The sequence below is a fragment of the Cryptomeria japonica genome, chromosome 3 (genome assembly GCF_030272615.1).
Source record: "Cryptomeria japonica chromosome 3, Sugi_1.0, whole genome shotgun sequence".
Taxonomy (NCBI): domain Eukaryota; kingdom Viridiplantae; phylum Streptophyta; class Pinopsida; order Cupressales; family Cupressaceae; genus Cryptomeria; species Cryptomeria japonica.
The window spans coordinates 176,465,391-176,487,662 of record NC_081407.1 but is presented as its reverse complement, the minus strand read 5'-3'; the positions used below and the strand labels follow the sequence as shown (position 1 = coordinate 176,487,662).

The window sequence follows — 22,272 nt, the reverse complement described above, 5'->3', positions numbered from 1 at the left end:
GTTAGAAGTAGGACCACTCAACAAACTTTGCACAAGTGTGCCAATCACGAAAAACACTTGTTCTTTTTAACTGATTTTCATTGCAATGTGATCTAACTATTTGGAGATGTTTCTCCAACAATCATGGTGCTCTTTTTAACTTTCAAAGGCAAAATGTGTTGTAATCTAGGAATTCAAAATCCTGGTCAACTGAATTAAGAGCACTTTTTTGCTTGAAGTAAATTGATTTGAGAACAACTTTGACAAATTGGGGATTCTTTTTAACTTGCACAAAATGAAGTGTTGATTGTGAATTTTAGTTTGATGCAAGAAATAAAATTTGTCTTGTTGATTTTAAGCACCAAAAAAAATTGTTCCTAACTTTGCAAAAATTTATTTTGTGTGTTTGTTTTTGTGACTCTTTTTAACTTTGAACAAGTGTGATTCTTTTTAGAGCTCTAAACGAAAGATGTGGTTCTTTTTAAAACTCCAAATGAAAGTGTAGTTGATTTTAACCCAAAAGGAAAATGAATTTATTTTATCCTAACTTGAAAGACAAAGTTAGCAATATGAACAAATTTATTTCTTAAGCTAAAATTGCTAAAAAAATCCTATTGTAGGGGTTAGTTAAAACCTCCACAAAAGATAATTAGTTCAAAAAATCCACATGTTTTGGTGGGCTTCTACAAGCCTAAAAATTTTGGTTTTCGGTTACAAGGAATTTTCTTACAACTCTCTGTTACAATAGCTCTACTCTGTGTGAAAATAAAAGCGCTATTTAACATGAAAGAGAAACAATATAGACAATAGCGCTAAAGTATCAATTTGCGAAGGTGCTAAACAGAGAACAAAAGCGCAAGAGAGTGACTTGTGTGTCAATTAAAACATTCAAAACTTAGTAGTCTTGAAAATGATTGCTCTTTGATTCATGTCGGGTTCACCAAATGATGTCATGGAAATGGGGACAAGGCAACAACAAAGTTCAATGTTAATAAGTTAGTTTCAACCATAAAACCAAAACAAAGAACTAAAAACCATTCCAAACATATCAAAAGAGATTTCAAAAAAGCATGAAAGAAGTTTAACAAAACAAAAGAAAGGAGAATGCTTCCATGACGCCTTTTGATGTTTCTCCCTTGTTTCTCCCCTCTCCAAGTCCCAAATGAGTGTAGTTCTCATCTTTTAGCACTAGCCATGGATGCCATATGGAGATTCAAGATGGTTGACTATGATAAGAAAATACTATGCAAGTGTAGATAGTGATGCTATGAAAAAGCTCTATGCTAATACTAGTATAACAAAAATACTCTAATGCTTCCCTCTTTGCTTGAGGAGAAGGGTTCTATTTATAGAACAAATGGGGAAATGAAGGGTTAAGATTGAGAAATCTTAACAAGGGTTAGGATTGAAAGATATTCAATCCATGTGAGACTTTCAACCCAATCCCATGTTGACAAGTGTAACCATAAGGAGGCTTGAGAGGAGAGATAAGGAGCATTAAATTCTTTAGGGGACATGATGGTTACCCTAGGGGGTTGGGTTAGGGTTAGGTTAATGGATATTCCTTTTATCCAAGGGACAAATGAATGTGCAAGGGTTAAATGGCTACCTTAGTCAAATAAATAAATGCTTTGAAGAGACCCATGAGTCAAAAGGATGGTTAAGTTAGAGGAAAGTCTCTAACTAAAGGTAAAAGGTGAGTTAACCATAAATGGTTATGTAAGAGCCTTTAATGGTTTGGAAGACTTTAGAGGTTAACCATTTGAAGACATAAAGCCTTTAATGGTTATTGAAGACTTTGGAGGTTTTTGAGAAGTGGCTTCCTTTTATTTAGGAATGTGACAATGATTAGGATAGGATTATGCTAATTAGAAGGAGTTAGAAGAATCTAGAAGGGATTTAGGCATGCAAGTGGATTTTGTAGGAGAATGCAAGTGGGAGGAATTTTGGGATTTTCAATTAAAATAAAATCATTCATTTCAATTAAATGGTGTAATTTGCATTTAAAATAAATATTAATTTATTTAAATGAGAAAAAGGAAGATAAAGCATTAAATGCTTGAAGACTTTAAGGGAAACCTTTAAAGGCTTAAGAAGACTCTAGAAGGAAGCCATTAAGTTTGAAGACTTTAAGGGAAACCATTAAAGTCTTAAGAAGACTTTAAGGGAAGCCATTAAGTTTGAAGACTTTAAGGGAAACCATTAAAGGCTTAAGAAGACTATAGAAGGAAGCCATTGAGTTTGAAGACTTTAAGGGAAACCATTAAAGGTTTCAAGTGGGTGAGAATAAATAGGTTTTTAAATAAATAATTTATTTAAAATAGCTGTGGAACTTGCATTTGTAGGAAAATGCAAGTGGGTGGAGGATAAAGGTGATTTAAATAAATGTTAATTTATTTAAATGTGAGAGATGGGATTTTGGAGTTTTAAATAAATATTAATTCATTTAAATGTGAGAGAAGATTTAATTAAACAAATATGATTTATTTATTTAATTAATGGTCTGAATTTGGTTAAGTGAATTAAATCAAATAAATTTAATAATTTATTTAATTAATAGGAGAAGAGGGTTAAGATGAATTAATTAAATATTAATTTAATTAATTATTGATTTATGGTTAAATAATCAAATAAATACTAAATATTCATTTAATTAAGTGGACAGATTTATGTGACTACAGCTGATATGGAAATTTAGGAATGATGATATTTTTGGTGGTTCTTCTAGAAACCTCACTGAGTCTCTTAGGAGACTCACTATGCATCTGGTTTCCTTGCAGGTCACTGTTGTCCTCCGGTTAGATGAAGAGAAGTTCGATAGATGGATCAATGAAAGATCCACCATTGTCTATCTTAGGGAACTTTGACATGGCTTCACCTGGGATAAAGCTGAGGGGAAGAATGCTCCATTTGAACGGGCATTGTTGAGCTTCATGTACCAGTTGGAACAATGATAGCTGAACCTTGGCATTCTACAGGTTGAGGCGGATCTCTTTAGTGTTCGTACGGGTCACCCTTAGGGGCAACAGATCTTGGATGGTAAACTGGAAGTTTGGTAGGATGGCAGCCAAGGATGGATTGTTGGGCTACCTCCGGTTGGGGATGCTAGAGACCCAGACGGAGAATTCATTTTCTCTTGACTGTTGATCCATATGTGCCTTCTTTTTTTGACACTGTGATATATATATGTGTATTTATTTTTCATGGTTCTCTTCACACCTTTTGTGGCAGCGGATAAACTATATATGATCCTCTTTTGATGTTGTTAGTTACTGTTAGTTGACATTGCTCTGATGAACTTTGATATTGTGCACGTTTGATGCACTCCATGCTAGTCTTTTGATGTACTTGATACTTTATCTTTAATTCAAAAAATTCTCACACATGTGTGAGATCATCCTTTTATCACTTCCACACACATTCTCATATTCTCTCACATGTTAGTCTTCCACTTGAAACCCTCATCATTTTATCTTCTTTCACATGTACATCTACTCACCTTCTATTCTTATAGATGTGTGAGATACTTTTATCATCCTCAAATTACCATCAACTTCCACTTTTCACAATGAGAACTTGAACAATCAAAAAGATAATCACAACCCTAAGATCTCCATACTTAATCCTAATCCTTCATCCTATAGTTAGAGGTCTATTTTACAAGTCTCATCGAGAGGGTAATCATAAGATAAATCAATGTGCCTAAGTACATGCTACTAATTCATACATCGTCAATGTAAGAGAAATCTCCATATCAATCAATCGTGACATCTTCCAGAGAAAACTCACACAATAATGGAGGTATAAGAATTACTTTTTATTTTGTATAATTTATTCTTGTTCTTTTGTTTATTCTCAAATTAGAGGTGTATAACTATGTCATTTGGATTTATTGACTTGTTTTGTATGCATTATCTCTTTTTTATCCATATTTTATAATTACAATTTAATGTTAACCTTTTATTCTATATAATTGTTTAGCCTTGGCACCTTAGTAAAAGTAATCTATGATAATGAAGATAATGCTATATTTCCAAGCAATAAAATTAATTATGTTGAACAATGATTACAAATAGTGGTATGAAAAAGCATGAGTGAACCTTTTACTATTATTTGTCTAAAATTGTCGTAGGCTAAAATGATTCTTTTAATGTTACATTGGATTGTGTTATGTGTGAAAAGAGAATATGGTTATATCTATTTTGTAAATTTAGGCCTTACTTATAAGATTTTCAATGATCAAATGATGCCATTGGGAGCATATTTCACTTATGTATGTAATAAGTAGCTACACTTCTTTAACTATTTTGGGTGTAATCCTAGAAAGGATAACACACTCATTACTATGTGAAATGTTTGAAATGTATATGGGTCACCACTTGAATATATACATAGTGGATGATATGTTCAAAGGGTAAAGAATTTTCTATCTTATATGATGCTAGTGAATTTGGTTGGTGGAAGTGTTACGTATAAAGGATATAATTCTGAATTACATGTTTACAACACTTTTTCTATCTCTTAACACTGCATGTGCCTATCATAGCTTTGACCTTACATGTATCAATCTTGTATTGTATTTTGTGTGTTTCTAATACTACGTGTATCTTACTTATACTAAATATTATTTTCAAAACTAAATGTTTATTTTCATACTAAATGTTACATGTTTCTATTCTATACCAACACTCATGTGGGAACATTTGGTACTTGTGGAGACATGTGGTTCTTGAGTACCATTGAAATCCTTGGAAAAGGGTATTATTTGTAACATGATGTCAATTGTGATATGTACACTAGATTGGTTGCATCAACTATACTCAGTTCTCTTGTATGACTTATGCATGAAGGGTAGGTTCTAACTTAGTTGCAAAGCCATATAGACTCTATAGTTGGCAGAAAAATACCCCCATGATAATATTTTTTCCTACTACCAATGGTGTTCACATGACATCAACATTTGGTAAAAACTTTGTTTTTGGCATAGATGGGAGACTAATATGGTTTTAAATACTTCCTATAATGATAATACTTATATGGTAAATATTTTGTAACATGTACCTTCACTTGGCAAAATGATATAAGTATCCTCTCTTGATATGATTACACTTTCTTAAGACATTGGCGTTGTTTACATTTGTTTTTTATCTTTTTATCATGATCATCTTTCTTATCTAAAATGATATATGAAAATTACCATGACATATTATACCCCTAAGATTGTATTCTTGTTAATTACTATATTATAGGTTGATACAAGAAGGGTTGTAAAGTAATTTTATTAGAAATTGTATGTCATATTAGAATCCATGATGCATATGTATTTGTTTTAAATTTAGAAATGTAATTTTTCTTATAATACATAATATAAATTCAAAGAACCATTATAGAAAGTTGATTTCATTTATGAAAATTGACATTGGCATGCAAATTTCACCAATATAATTATATAAATAAAGAAAAGTAGATTTTAATTTGTTAAAATTTATTATGATGAAATATAAATAAATTTTAATTTCAAATTATTTGATTTATCATTTAAAAAAACATAAATTTTTTTATTTTTTAATATTTTAAAATCAACATCATCTCAATATCAAAAATACAAAATATCAATGTTACCATAGGTAATGTCATGATGAAAGAGATAAATCAACTACCTCTCATACATGTACAAATTTAAAATCAATCAAATTTGTATCTGAAAGAAGGCTTATCAATTACATAATTTTACTTTATTAAAGAACAAGTGGATTGTTCAGGATACCACTTGTCAGCTCTTTAAAAATAGTAACAGTTGAGGTGGCATTCAACCCCCCTTTTCTATTTTGCAAACATTGCAGGCATCCATGCTAACTCACACATGGGGAAATTAGAGAAACTAAGAGAAAAAGAACAAGCCAGTGAATGAATTATGTACATATGGGTGCAAAGATGGATAGCAGGAGGCCTCCAAAAGGTTCAACAATATCAGGAGTTTCTTTGATGCTGAATTACCTACACAAACACGCATTATATTTATCTATTTCTAAATAACAACGCAATGGGCACCCTGAGCAGTCATACCAGTGGCTGCAAAAAGAGTTGGGATACATATAAAAAAGCTAACCTGATTCACTTGATATGTAACGAATAAGGCAAGTTTTATGGTAAAATTGAGCTCGCAGATGATCAATGGGCTTCATCAATTCAAATCTGCTTGCCAAGCATGCACTAAAATTCATAATGTTGAGAAAGGTCGTGGAATCTGTATTTACACTAGAGAAATGAGATTGTTTAAATGCTTATAAAGCCTTTTTGACAAATCAACTTTGCACATATCCTTCTATAATTGCATTTCTTTGAGGCAGTCTGTTAAATAGTTCGCGCATCTGATCCATACTTCCACATCTGGCATACATGCTGGCCAAGGCAAAGCATTTCAAACTATAATATCAGGCGGAAATACCATTCTTTAGATTTTTGTAGACACCATAAATTGTTATAACCCGCAGGAAGGATAGAGGTGGGCGAAGGTTGTGTAATTTTAATTTAATGATTCTACAACCTAATTAACAAATCCATTTTCGTATATCCTACAATCATTTTACGTTACCAGAGAATTTTCTATCAAACAGTTCATGTGCCTTTGTTCACATAGGAGAACGATCCCTTGCCTTCTGTTCCCACGCATAACACCACCACCACAACAACAACAGTTTACAATTCATTGCTGTTGCTTAAACGATATTTGGAATACAGACTACATAGAATGATCCCCATTTAAGGGGTAGGCAAGTCTGTGAAATAAATGATAGTTATCCAAAGGCTACTTTATGACCAATAAAGAATTCATTCCAACAGCTGGAAATGGATGAACAATTGTTTTTTAAACATTGCCTCATGTTTCTCGAATGAAGAAATTTACCACGTTGTATTGATGCTTAATCGGGTTGATCTCAGAGCGACTTTTGAATGAAGCAAAGGGTAGCCAGTGCACATTGTGGTAGACCACTATTGAACTGCACAGTCATTCTGCATATCTAAACTCGCGCAAATGCCTGGATCTTGCACCGTTTCATACAAGAGTCCTGTCCCTTTCTTTAAGCTTCAATATTTTACTTTTGCATTCACACCGTCACAACACTAGACGCGTTAATTGAGTCCAAAACCATCACTTCACACGTTATACAATACCTTCTAAAATTTGCCCGCTTGCTACACTTATTAACTCTAAATTTAGATATAATAATTTATTATGCCAGTACTTATTAATTGTAAATTTAGATGTAATATTTAATATGTCAGTTTTCCACATTGCAATATTTTTAATTTAAATTTCAACCTATTCTTTATTTTCAACAAGATTCTATTTCAATCTAATCTTTTAGAAAGGATCACAAGTCTATGTTTATGGCATCTTAATTTACTTTCAATCATTGGACTATCACATAATAATATCTCCTCTAAAGAATTACACATGTTAGTCTTTATTACATCAAACTCAATTGACATTAATCTCAATTTCCATCAACCTTAGGCTATTACATTTTTGGCATCTATCACTTCTTAATTTCTTACTATTTCAATTATCAACCACAATTTTAGGCATCATAATTAGTTTACATAAAACTTGAGTTTTATCTAACATAGCTTACATCAAATATCCATAAATTGACATTCATCACCCTTTTTTTATGTCTCTGTCAATATTATCAAATCACCCTAGGGAGCTCAATATCATCAAAAAGGTTTCATGTTTCCCTTTGTATATTTAACATGCTTTTGATGGCATTCTCTAGCACCAAATTGTTTTCTTGACGCAAAATCTTTACTAGGTGATTTTTTTTAGCAAATATTTATGAACAAAATCAACATTTAATGAAATTGGCCTCCTGGATCAAATTGCAAGAAAATTCAAGCCTTAAATTTAGGATCCTAAGATCTCAACCATCTTAGGGCCCTAACGACTTATCAAATTCCAAATTCTATTTACCAAATTTTTACCATATAATCATAATACTCAAAGTACACCTTGATCCAAATTTTAAGTAATCTCTAGTTTCTCCTAAATTTATTCATCACTCCAATTTATCTACTATTGTTACATGAAATTGCACCCTTGCTGAACTTGATCCAAAATTTTAGAGATGTAATGGGAATGATCTTTCAAGTGTGGAACCTTCCTAATTTGAGACTAGATCTCTAGAGAAGGTTAGTTCATTTTTAAGCCTAAGTGCAAGTGTTGATCCAACTCAATTGACATAGATTAAATCTAATACTTACTCCTACTCTAATAAATCACAAAGAGAGGGAAGAAGGAAAAAATATTAAATGAAAGGTGATTATGCACAAAGAATTAGTTGAGTTACTCTTCTTGATCATGGCAACATAGGTAGCCTATAACAAGTTGCACACTCGTACAATTCTCTAATTTCCCAACTCATGCAAAAATGTTTGACAATCATTAAGAGGGAGAGATATAAGATCAATAGACCTCAAAGTAGGACCAAAGACTATAATCCATAAAAATTTTCTACAAATAATTTATACAAAACATACATTATCTCCAAAGAAGTAAAAATCACTCATACATGAAGGTAACAAGACTTGAATACAATTTTTTTTGCTAAACTAAAGAATGCACATCATTCTAAAATTGATGATCTAAAAGGTAAACACAAAATTTTATTGATTGCCTCTTATATTTTTCTTATATTGAAAAAATGAGAACTCCGTAAAAATGAGGACTAGTGATTTCTTAGTACCTTGAAGGATGGTGCCCAAGTTGTAATAAATTCCTAATCCAACAAGGGTATGTTGTAGAGAATGTGCTCATGTCGTAGTTGTTGTTCACATTAATACTTAAAGTAGAAGAAATGTGTCCTCTCAAAATATGATCTAATCATATAGAAACATGAAGGAACATCCTTTGTACCCCTAATATACTTATGAGAATTGATGATTTGTGGGATTGAGTGTGAAGCCTAGGAAATTTCTCAAGAAATCAATTGAAATAATGACCTAGGGATTGCGTGCCAATCATCAACCTCTATAGTAATAATTGAGGTATCATGGTTGAGCATCACTATCCTTCTTCAAATCCATGCCAATCTTCATAAAGATTGATTCTAGGTTCCATTAGATCTTATTTGGTAGATGGTGAGTGTCATAGATACATAAACAATATTTTATAATAATCTTGGGATTAGGTGAATATAATTCACTCTATATGTCAAGGAATGGAGTCTAGAAGGGAATTGATACAAAAGACTTGTAGTAAAGGTTTAGAAAATATAAGAGAAAATCATAAATTATGGACCTAAGGTTCCAAGTATTTAGATGACCTTGAAATTAATGAGGAGACCAATGAGATGGCCATGTAAGGATTAGGAGATAGAAAGGAATGGGAAATAATAAAATTCATTCAATTAAAAGTCATAAATAAAACCCTCATGTACAAGGATAAACCTAAGGATGAAATGTTGGGGGATGTAATATAAGACTGGTTCATTGGAATAAATGTAAAGGAAAATAATACATCTCTCATAAATAAATTAGTTAAATTGATTAAATCCTAGCATGAATTAATAATTTTGTTATAAAAGGGCGTCTCAACCTTATATTCCTATTGTTTGCATTCATTTATTTTATTAAATTTATTTATTATTTTTCAATACATGGGAAGTGGGATGTCTCACTTTGAGGTATTTCAACATCTTGTGGTATGTGTAGGAATTCGCAAGAATAGCTAATATCATTATGACATTGTAAGATGGGGGGTTAATTATGAAACACTCTATGAGATATGTAAGAGCATGATTATAGAGATTTACAAAGTGGGCCAATAATTTTGACCCACTTATGACACATATTATGATGCACCATAAATCATCTTTCTTAAGGAAGTAAATGATATTTATAATGAGTCAAATTTAGGTATGGGTTATAAAAATTCTTACCATGGTATTTTTGAACCTTCTTTGGGTCCATGTCAAGAGAGAAAGATGTAAATCTCCATATTAAAGCTTTGGTCAATCAAGTGTATTATAGCATTTTTTATTGTAAATTAATATATTGGTTTGGTGCTTTTGAGTGTGGTGTTTTGGACTCAATTTTTTTACCTGTGTATATTGGTGTCTTTTTTCTTCAATTTCTTTTTGTTGCATTATTGGCAACACCATTTTTAGTAATAAAAGGAATGTAAGCACCATAAATCACACCACTAAAATATCCATAATAATTAGGTGATCCTAACAAGTTGATATAAAAAATATGTAGCATGATAGACATGTGTAGATATAATATTTAATATGTCAATTTTCCACATTGCAATATGTCTAATTCAATTTTCAACCTATTCTTTATTTTCAACAAGATTATACTTTGATCTAATCTTTTAGGAAGAATCATAAGCATAATCTAATCTTTATTTATATGATGCTTGACAATGCTTTTCCTTTATACAAGACTTTATAAGAAAACTAATATTTTATTATAGATTATATGAAGTATGTCAATTCCATATCTGAAATTAATATTAGAATATGGATTTAACATCTTTTCACAAGATAATGTGTACATAGCATGTTAGTTTAATATATTGATAGGTGGATTTATATATGTCTTTTCTTTCCCACTTATTTTGAATAAATAACAATTAAATATTTTAAAAAAACTCTCAATACTGATTAGATTCTGAATTTTTTTATACCATAAAATATATATATTTTATAAATATTTAAATTACTTTACTGAATAAAGAAGATCTCACAACTAACTTATCCTGATCTAACATGTGTACTCCACTTTAGCCATCGACCAAACCATCTTTGCTTACGTAACCAGTGCACTACAGCCATGTGCGCCACTTGCATATGAAATGACGGAAAGCCAAATACTTTTTAGACTCGAAGCGTGGAACGATGACCACAGCAGTACAACTGGTCCGCACACTCCGCCTTTGACTAGAATAGTAATTCACAGAATTTGAGAAAAACAAATCAATTGATCCATTTGTGTCGGACAGCATGAGCTGTTCACAAGTTGATCACGTTGGAGAGTCTCTAACATCTAGAGTCACCGACCTTACTAGCCCTCTCGGCTTACTTTAAGTAGAGACCATTCTATACAATTTCTAATCCAAAGAAGTTTAGCCTAGAAGAAGCAATGGATCGTATTTGTAAGCTGTTATTTCTTCTAGTGGTACTCGTAGTATGTGTGGAAGTGGAAGCAGAAAGTTGGGACCAGCCCTACTCCTATGTGAATGAAGGAGAACTGGGGGAGTATACAGTGGAGTACGGTGCTAGTTATCGAGCCTTACCCTTATCATCTGCTGGAGCCATATTTCAGTTGGCATTCTTCAACACCACGCCCAATGCATATGCTCTGGCTATTCGCATGGGGTACTACAGCTACGCTGAAACCATGCGCTTCGTGTGGACGCCAAACAGACACCACCTCGTCTCGGAGAAGGCTACTCTCAACTTCACAAGCCGAGGAGATCTAGTGCTCTTCGATGCCGATGGCACCCTCGTCTGGTCTACCAACACTGCAAATAAGGGTGTCGTAGGGGTCGAACTACGCAGCAACGGAAACATGGTGCTCTATGACAAAAAGAACAGAACTGTGTGGCAGAGCTTCGATTTCCCCACAGACAGTCTCTTGGTTGGGCAGTCTTTAGACATAAGCCGAGTGAAGAAGCTGGTGAGCCGGATTTCGGAGAAGGACGGTTCGGAGGGGCCTTACAGTCTGGAAATGGAAGCCGGGGGCTTTGCGCTCTACGCCAGTTTGCCAAACCCTCTGGCGTACTGGACTCTCAGCTTCTACGACAATGAAAGAAAAGACTTGTTCAGCATCAAGCACACTTGTGAGCGGCCGGTTGCGAGCATCACCTTCCTCAGCGACTCCGAGGCCCGCAACGGGTTCCGCCAGATAATCGAAATGCAACTGAGCAATTCGAGCGCTCCGGCACAGCAGAGATCACCCGAGCTTTGCAATCTCACTTCCCAATCCACAGTTAGCTACGGCTTCAATTTTCCCAGGTTTAATACCACCTTGTCGTTTCTAAGGCTGGACTGGGATGGAAATCTGAGAATGTATACATACTCTCCTGATGTGGAAGGCAATACTTGGGATATCACATATGAGCGGTTTAAGAGCGGAGAAGGAATATATGGGTGTGGTCCACCGAGAAAGTGTGGGTCTCTTGGGGTGTGCCAAGACAGCAGTTGCGTGGCGTGCCCTCAGCCTGATGGTGTCAAGGCCTGGAGCCCTAATTGCTCTTCTCCAAAGCTGCCCTCCTGCAGTGCCAAAAACTCTGCTTCCCTGGACTTCTACAAACTGGTTGGGGTGGATCATTTCTCTAACAAATATGAGGGAGGAATTGGTAAGTTAACGGTGGTGGAATGCAAGAGGAGGTGTTTGAGCGACTGTAAGTGCGCCGCCTTCTTCTATTGGCAGGAGTCGTCGACATGCTTCCTTACACAGAGCTTATATACTCTGCAGCAACTTGGCAACACCACGCATCTTGCCTTTATTAAGTACGCGAAAAAACTGTAATGGTCGTCTCATCTTAATGAGTATATGAAATAGAATAAACGGAATCGTTATCTCCTAGGAAATACGGTCCCGCTAAAATAGGGTGTTAAAAAAAAATAAAACCAGAGTCCCCATGCCTCTGCCTGTTGGATGGGTTTTAAAATATTTATCGAAGTAATATTGTAAGTTCATTTTTACGCTATTTGTTTCTTGAAACAATGTAATTACAAAAGAGGTATAAAGTTTACACCTTACTTTTAAATTTGGAAAAGGATTTCTAATCATTCTTATTTTATTTTATTTGTTGGAAGGTTTCATGTTTTTTCTATTTTAACATTTTCCTCCTCTATGGCATCACTTGTAGCTGAAAATCCCTGCTTCGTATCCCACTTTTAGTGTTCTCTATTTTTAGTCAGTGAATTGCAGTATTGTGGATTGCTTTCTTTTATATTATAATAAAGAAAATTTACAAAAATGCTGTCCGGCAGGTAGAACAGCTCCAAATCTCCTTTTCATCGGATTACATTAAGTAAAGCTTCCTGTATCAGAGGAGTGTTGTAAGCAAAATCCTAGAACTATAGAGGTAGAGGTAATGTCTTCATTTCTTGATCGATCTTCCTTAGAGGTAGAGGCTTTGTACACAACAAAAGCCCAATTCACATCACCTGCCATCTTGAGACCTATCATTTGCTTAAGGAAAGACACTGCCTTATGAGCTGTCCTCTTCTGAAGTTGTTCATTCTTTGTGATGGAAGTGACAACGAATGGTTGCCATGGCTCAACAATCTTCTTTTCATGCACTGTCAGTAAACTGTTGAGTGATGAGAAGCTAGTACTATCCACCACCTCCAACAGCACCATGTCCAAACCACCATTAGTTGTTACTTGATTAGTAATTCAATCATCTTGATAATTTCGTTTTCCTCTCCTAAACCAAGTAGCACCCCTATAAGCATTGAGGCAATATCAAGTTGATTCTATGATTATGAAATACCGCCTGGAATTCCTTTTCCAACACCCACTGAATTGCATGGATTATTCCTGCCTTGGTCTTAACTTTTGAGGCACGCTCCAAAAATTCCTCCCAAAAAGGGCGTTTACTACTTGTTAGAGATCAAGTGGACACATGTATCCATTCTTAGATAGAGAAATAGCTGTTCGGAATGGCTTAGGAAGGTGAATGAGTTGTTTGATTCTTCACCGTCATTAAGAACTAATAAGCCGAATACACATGCTTTCCCATCAATGAATCATTAATCCTGATTCTTTCATCTCTCGTTGCTATTATTTTCCATCACCTTTTGTTCCTGAAGAGCCACCATAAATATAAATTGTTACTTTTGCTTATGCTCGCTAATGCAGATTGTATGACACAAAAATGATTATCATCCAATCAGCCCACCTCTGATGTCCTCTTTTCCATTGTGGTATAAATCGAACTTATTCCCAAATGATTCCCATGCATAAGCTTTTGTGCTTGTGACGCGACCTGGACTGTTTTCAATATGAAAGTTGGTTTAGAAGTCTGCTTCTCTATACACATGTTGAATTGTGTATTCTGTTAATGTATCAAGAATGGGCCAAACATGCTCAAGGATATTTGCAATCTTCCAATTTGGTGAACCTTTTCTCCCCAATTCATTTATGATACCCTGTGAATTCAATTCGATTTTAGCTGATTTTATCTTGTATTGTTTGTGAGTTGCAGACCAAAAAGGAGGGCCTGAGCTTCAGCCTCATTGTTAAATTTTCTTTGATCCTATATATATAGTTTAAACTTTATTTTTAAATTTGGAAAAAGATTTTTAATCATTATTATTTTATTTTTCAATTCTGTTTTTTTTGTTTGAGGGTTTTTATACAAGGTCAGATTTGTTTAGCAATCTGATGTGGGCGCATGAGTCCCAACTTTAACCCTTCAAATGTTTGGAGGCCTTGCTTTCAACAATACTTGATCCTAGGGGACTAATTCAGAACTATTCTATTTCACTAGTAGACCAAGCATCCATTACATATATTTAGCATATTTGTAATGATATTTATTCAGGTACTTACTATTCTTTTATTTGTTTTGGGTTCATTTTGATTATTTTTCTCACAGTATGTAACAATTAACATAAAAGTTGATGGAAATACAAGTTGATGATTATTGATTCAAGTTATTAAATGAACTACATACTGTGAAATAAACTAGATAATACAAAATTAAACTTCATGTTGTAGAAATAATCTAAAATCATGAATGATTAAGATTGATTAAATATGAGATTTTGAAATATATAAAAATACAATTAAATCAAAGTTAAATTATTTGACAACTTTCATACAAAAATGTGAGACTTTGTACACTGATCATTATAAAGATTAAAATGAATAAGGATATATATTATTCATATTATGAAACATTATATAAAGTAAATTAATATAACAAGTTAAATAAATCAAAAACATTTTTTAACTAAAACCGCTCATCAAATTTATATTTTGGGATTGATGAACAACTAATCAAACTTTCTTTGCGTACTTAATAAAGGCGAGATGCCTGCTATTGCCAAGCTGCTGCAGAGTATTCAAATTCTGTGTGAGGAAGCACGTTGATGACTCCTCCCTGTAGAAGAAGGGCACGCATTTACAGTCTCTCAAACACCTCCTCCTGCATTCCCAATTCCTGCCACATATTTATTAGAGAAATGCTCCGCCCCTACCAATTTGTAAAAGTCGACAGAAGCATTGCTGGTGGCACAGCACTTTGGAAGCTTCGGTGCTCAATCCCTTCAGTCCATCAGGTTGAGGACACGCCCCACAGTTGCTGTTTTCGCACAACCCCAACGATCCACACTTCCTTGGCAGTCCACATTCAGATGTTCTTTCTCTGCTCTTATAAAGCTCATATGTAATGTCCCATCGATGGAATTCTTCACCAACAATGTAGAAATAGATGTTTGGAGTACGAAGTAGATGGAATAATGTCCATTTAAAGTAAGCAAAACGGTCGAGTTGGGTTAGTAGATGGTGACTCAGATGATAGTTATAGCTATCCAAAACTGGGACACAATCCCACCAAGTTGACATTGACGCGTTTAACAGGTGGTATGCTGGGCTGCAAAATTGCATAAACCAGTGGGAGCTGTGGTTTACGTAACAATTGAAGTCATTGTTCAACGCTCTTCGATCGAGAAAAAGAAGAGCCGACAGTTAAAATCGCAGAAAAGATTGAAGAGTTGATTAAAGATTTCAAATGCAAGTGGGCTAGTCTTGTATGTAGCATGCACCGAGGACGTGGGGCTTAATGGTGGCGTAAACAATACCATTACTTGTACTGGTAGACACCAGTCTTAATGCGTGCTCACCAGAGTTGTATTGGCGAACCAATCTCTTAAACAATAATACAATACAGTTAAAAGAACAATGTATACAATTAAAAGAACAATGTATTGGTTAAATAGTTTTCAAGACAAAATCATATATAAGACCATTTAAAAAGCCAAACACCATAACAACTTATCATTCTTTAATTAGTTAGTGTAATTGGAGGGATAATTGTACTAATAAAATTGATTTTAACTTATAATTTTATATATAGTTAAGAATTAAGTGTAATTAAAAGAACAAAATAAATTGATTGACATTTTCAATGTATTATTCAATGTAGGATGAAATGGAATCAAGCATTTATTTTGAGAGATAAATTAGGATTCAAAATCAAATTTAGTATTGGGGCTTGAGAGAATTCAAAGATGGAAGTTTGAAGATATGGGATGCAATTTTTTTAGCACAATTCAATCTAAGGAGGGTGATTCTATCTAATGGCACAACTTTGTCTTGAGTCGAGATAGACCTTAGTATTTATAAAAAAGGTTTCTTTGATGTAATATCTAATTAAAGAAAAGTTTGGTAAAGCTAAGAACCAATATTCAAATGTACTATAATAATAAGGAAGAGTAATCAATGTCCTTGTTAGCAATCATGTCTTGAAACAAAGCTATTAGTGAGAAACAAAATAATAAGAAATGGAGTTGGATATTGATGTAGTGTACTTGCAAATTGTTAGTGACAAACATGGAACTGTTTTCTCATATTAGATTGAATAATTTTAATTTAATCCATGTGTTCAAATGACCTAGAGTGATTCCTTTAAATACAAGCCCTAGATGCTAATTTTGAACTTTAAAAGGTCCATGTCAAGGGGTAATCAAAATTTCAAGATTATCAATCTTAAAATCCAAGCATTTTAAAATTTTAAATGAAAGTGCTGAAGAGTTTGCTTGTAATCTAGCACGATGGAAAAAGATAAGAGAATATTTCACATGTTAGTTAAATTATGCTTAATCTTATTTGTAACACTCTTTGTGTGAGTGGTGATTAGGTATTAACCTTAGACTGCATCTCATCAAGTCTCTTTATGATGGTTCCAATAGCAAATACATGGAGATTGTGTATGAGGATAGGAAGGGGAATAGATGTGGCAATATAAGATATGATAGGGGGTATATATGATTCGAAGGATAATGGATAAATTATCTAGAATGATAATATATTATAGGAAACAATAGTAGTGATTTTGATAAAGGGTAAATAAAAAAAAAGAGGGGAGTTTAGGTAGTAGAAGCTATATAAAATGGTTAAGAAGTGGGAGGAATAGAATGCACATGTGGTATGCCTAAATAGAGGTAAGAGGCATGCAGATGAATGATGAAAGAAGAAGCTTAGTAAGGTGGGAAAAAATATACATGATGAAGGGTATTTGATAGGCGTATGAATTAACCTATACCACTAAATATCTCTATTCCATACAATTTAATTATGATTAAATTTGGGAAAGATATCCATTGCATATGAGAGATTAGCATTAGAATCCAAGTGAGAAAAATATGTCCTAGGCATTTTTGTAGCATCAAATTTCTTGTCTATCCATTTGGCAAAAATAAGCATCATAGTTAAAAGTATCCTCCATATTAGTGATGTTCTCTGAAATGGCTTCCTTCATTTGATTCATTTGATAGTTGAAGATGAGAATAGGTTGAGACCTTCATATACAATAAAAGAGGAAAGAAAAATAAATCTTGATGTAAACTAAAAACTATTTATATATGTAATGTAAAAAAGTCAAAGATGATAAAATTTAAAAATAAAAAGGTTAATTAAAACTTGTGAGGAGATAAAGTGGTCAAATGAGACTGGAAGTTCACAAAATGAAGAGAAATTATATAGTCAAACCCTACAAAGTTTTCTCCAAATATCATTAACACGGTAATCCTTTACTAATGCACACAACACAACCTCACCTACCCATGCACAATATTATCCTCAAGCCTCTATGTATAATTATCACACATAATTATTCAACATTACTTGTGTGAATCTTTTAGCTCTGCACATGTTAACACAAGTTGATTTCCAATTACACCATATAATTATAAAAAATGGAACATCAACACCACATACTATAATTCCATACATTTGCACCACCTAGTAGTCTCTACATTAAGGGGGCAAAATCATACAACTAAAACTATATGCATCCAACTCATCGTGACATATACACCAAAATGCTTAATTGAATTGGCACCATACAATTTTGTCATCTATCATCATGTTATTTGAACCATTATTAGAATATACATGGAGCCTATATGAAAGTGTACTTGTATAAATACCTATTTTATATATTTGATAAAGAAGCAAAATAAATTCTCATCTTATGTCTCTTAACATTTCCCCTATCTAAATAAAAATAAAAGAAATATTTGTGAGACTCCTTTTTCATTAAAATGAGTTTTGGTTTACATAACTATTTCCTCTATGCACTCTATGATCTTGATTCACTACTAGCTAATATGTACGATCATCCTTGATTCACCTTAAGAATCACATTAAAAGTTAAAGGAATTTTTATCTTCTAAGTTTATCATAATGTAAATAAGAACATGATTTCCAAATTCTAGCATAAATGAGTTAATCTTAACACATGGGAAATAAAGAATTGTTAAAATGAAACTTGGATACTTAACTCATCTAAGTGATGGTGTATGAATTCGTTCTAAAATTTATTAATAGTCAATGTTATGATACTGAATTTGATTGTAATCATTAGATCTTGTCAAATAAATGTGTACCCGAACTCCATAGATCTACTAGAAAAAGACACTAGTTTGATTAAGTATTCCAAAAAATATAATTACTCAAACTATGATCCCATCTATCCAAGTTGTATATCTCAAGTTTTACTCTTACTTTTGAACTAGTACGTTAATGTCAAGGAAAGACTTAGCAACATATTTAGTGTATATTCTATGCTAGGATGTGGAAGTGTACTAAAACCTCCCTTGTTCCTTATTCAAATTCCATTTTTTGTGTTTCCATAATATGTAATTTATTGATAAATAAAAGGATTCCAAAATATAAGGAGTTATATGTATAATTCTCCCAAATCTAGATATTCTCTTTGACTATTATTTACTAATCTTGATGCCATGTGATTAATTTTATGATATTTAAATTATATGTCTAATGATACCCTTTCTTTTGTATTTAAAGAGGAAATACAAAGTGCTCTTTGAAAAAAATTGTTCTTAAGCTAACTAGCAAAAGATATATAATTTAAAGACTAGAATCAACTTGGGGATTTATGAAATGGGTAGTAATTAAGATGGATAGAATCACACAAGAAAATATTTCCAAGTGTTAGAATCATATTAGTAATTGCTTATGGGTTAAGAAAAGGGTCAAGATCAAAGATTGGTATAGACCACTAGGGATGAATGAGTTAAAGGATAAGGTTCAAGTAGGGTTTGGTTGACATGTGTGTGGATATGTGCAAAAATAAGGGGAACCTAAAAGTGGTAAAATAAATATTATTAACCATAATACACTCATGTTACATTAATGTGATCTCATTATGGTTTAGTAGTGTAATGTTTAAGGCTCAGCAACTACCATGTCTAAAAATCAGCTTGCTATAATGCACTCGTATTTTAGCTATAAAATAAAAATCTAGGGTCACAACCCATGTATATCATTTTCATAAAAAATACAACTATATTACTTAGTAGGTATTGTTTCAACAATTTATAGTAACAAGTGATTAAAGGAATCATGTCAGCATGACATGTGAGATGTAAGTTCAGACATCTTTTTAGAAATTTTAGTTAAATTTAATCAAATTTTATTTGCATGTGTGTTGAATAATTAATTTTTAATTTGCAACAAATTCAATCAACTACAAATCATCATCTATCCAATGAAATGTATGATGAAATTCTTATTAAAGAACATGAATACAATAACCCCCCTTAAAATCTTTCAACAATTTTGAGGATCCTTATGATATCAAAGAAATTGTTTTAGGAAAATTAAAAATAATAAAATAAGCTTCAAACATTAGTAGAAACCCTAACATTTCCATATGAAATAAATATGTATTAGAAATTTCTTGTAACATCATTAAAACCCTTAATATTTCACATAGATTTAGTCAGGTGGCAAATAAATACATGGACACATTATAGAGACAATGTGCACACTAATATTATATGAAAAAAAGAGTCTTACAAAACAAGTTTAAGAAAAAATATTATGAAAAATTATTTATGAGTGTTGTTTGTAAACTCTATAACTAATCATCCTATGCATGTATGTTACAAAATATTCCCTAGTCATTGACGCTAATACAATAGAATAAAGGATAAATTTTTGGATATATGATAGATGGTCTTTTACCAACTCCCATGTAACAAAAATGAGGTACATCAATAATTTTTAAGCTATCTCTATTTTGATAAGTGTGGTTTCTAACGAAAAGGCAAAATCTTTGCACATGATAGATAGTGGCTCATCATGTCCAAGGATAGCCGACAAGATTGCTTTCTTGAAACCCCTATTTAGCATGTTGTATTATGTTCTATTGTGAAGGATATTATGTAGTTTTGACCTTATAGTCCATCAATTCACTCATATAGACCTTTATGTAGTATAAAAAACCTCTTTCTCAAGTTTATGAGTGTGATCCTTTGAGCCATCAACTATCACAATAAATTTATTATGCTTATGAGTCTTCATGTGATTATGGGTTTAAGAATTTTGGGATGATATAACAACATAGGATATATTCCACACATATCAAAGAAGATGCTCCATAGTTTGAGGAGTATATGAAATAGGGACTAGAGCACATAACACTTATATATTAGTTAATATATAATCTTCACTGACAAGTTATTCTAGATGTGACATTCGTTATTGATCAATCATAATTTTCAATAAGGTTGCACAATTTATTATTTTTCCTATTGAAATTAATAAGTAACCATGTTAATCCACTATGAATAGAAATTAATGTAAAAATTTATATTTATTATAAAACTCTAGAGTCAACCTATGCATTCCACCTACCAACACTTAATCAGATTCTTATGTGAGTTGTCAAATCTATAGGTACGTAAATTTGTAATGATATAGTAACTATACTATATGAATTATGTTTGTCAAACACCGATTATGATCTTATAATGAAAATTTGATGATGAATAAGTTGATGTTGGATATTTAATGTTGTAATACATTGGTAGTGCTACTTAATTATCAACTTTCACCAAGATAAATTTTAATAATGATGAATATATAAATAATATTGTTTCTAATTTTAGTTGATGATGTCAACATAGATTCCTTGTGGTATTCATGGATCAATGAAAATAGACATTACTATTATGTATTTTTATTTTATGAATCTCATATAGTCATGAGATAATCATGTAAATGTTGTTATGTATTTGTTCTTTTATCTAACACCATTTAATGTGTTTATAAATTATATTCATCTTCAGTCTAATTTTATTCTTCATGTCATCCTCATGTCATCCACATGAGGATGTGACAACTCTATCTCATGCACTTGCCCCTAATGTGGATGAAGAGAAGTACACGAATCATCAATTTGTAGAATGTGATTATTTTCTTATAGCATTTTATATGCCATATTTTCAATACTAATGTGCATACTATTTAATTGTACTAATAGTTGGAGATACCAAAAAGTTTTGAGCCTCAAAGTTATAATCAATGGAGGGGAGATTTAAATTAAAATATTGGTTCTCCATCTTCTTGGTAGAGAATGAGTCATTGAGTTTTCAATCTCACTCCATAGTTTTTATGTTTGGATATTTTAATGATGCCTTCAAAGTATGTAAGTGTAGATTTGTATTTTTTCCAATATGTGTGTGTGTGTAATTGATTTGTTTAAACATTCATTATATGATGGCATTTTAGGGCTTATGAGACCATATGACATTTGATGATATTATGTATACTTTCACGTCCTTATTCAGATCAATATATCAATATTTTCTATGAATTCATGGCTTAAATGATTTAACTTTTTTGAGTGGTTTAAATAATAAGGTTTTAGATTTCTTATTGTTGAGAGTGATCATAAATGTTTAAAATATTTTTAATGCACACTTCCAACTTAAGATTATTTTCATTATTGGTAGTGATCGAAACATAGTACTTTGATAGCATTTATAAATTTAAGGGTGCATCTCTCTCTCCTCTCTCTCTATTTAATTATTTTTTGGGTAAGTGCACAAAGATGGTGGTCAAAAAGGGGGGTATAAGTGGACACTTTTTTTCTAAAATCAGGTGAACCTAAACTTGGAGGCAAAATTTGAAAGTCATCCACTCAAGATATCAAGATAATAAAAGAACAAATATTTTAGTACTCTGAATCTAGTTTCCAAACTACTAAACATTTTCAAAATTGGATAAGATTAAGGG

General features: G+C 32.5%; 1 protein-coding gene and 1 pseudogene across 1 annotated transcript; both read left to right on the top strand.

The window, feature by feature from the left end:
* The first annotated feature begins 11,087 nt into the window (after positions 1-11,087).
* LOC131048570 (epidermis-specific secreted glycoprotein EP1) lies at positions 11,088-12,758 on the top strand. The gene has a single exon (XM_057982571.2). It carries the CDS (start codon positions 11,128-11,130, stop codon positions 12,517-12,519), a length of 1,392 nt encoding a protein of 463 aa, XP_057838554.2. The 5' UTR covers positions 11,088-11,127; the 3' UTR covers positions 12,520-12,758.
* A 2,278-nt stretch (positions 12,759-15,036) lies between these two features.
* The window catches only part of LOC131048571 (potassium transporter 5-like), a 56,703-nt pseudogene continuing 49,467 nt past the window's right edge, over positions 15,037-22,272 (top strand).

Bases quoted from the DNA above. Each gene is read 5' to 3' on its own strand.
- LOC131048570 (XM_057982571.2), top strand. From the start codon at position 11,128: ATGGATCGTATTTGTAAGCTGTTATTTCTTCTAGTGGTACTCGTAGTA.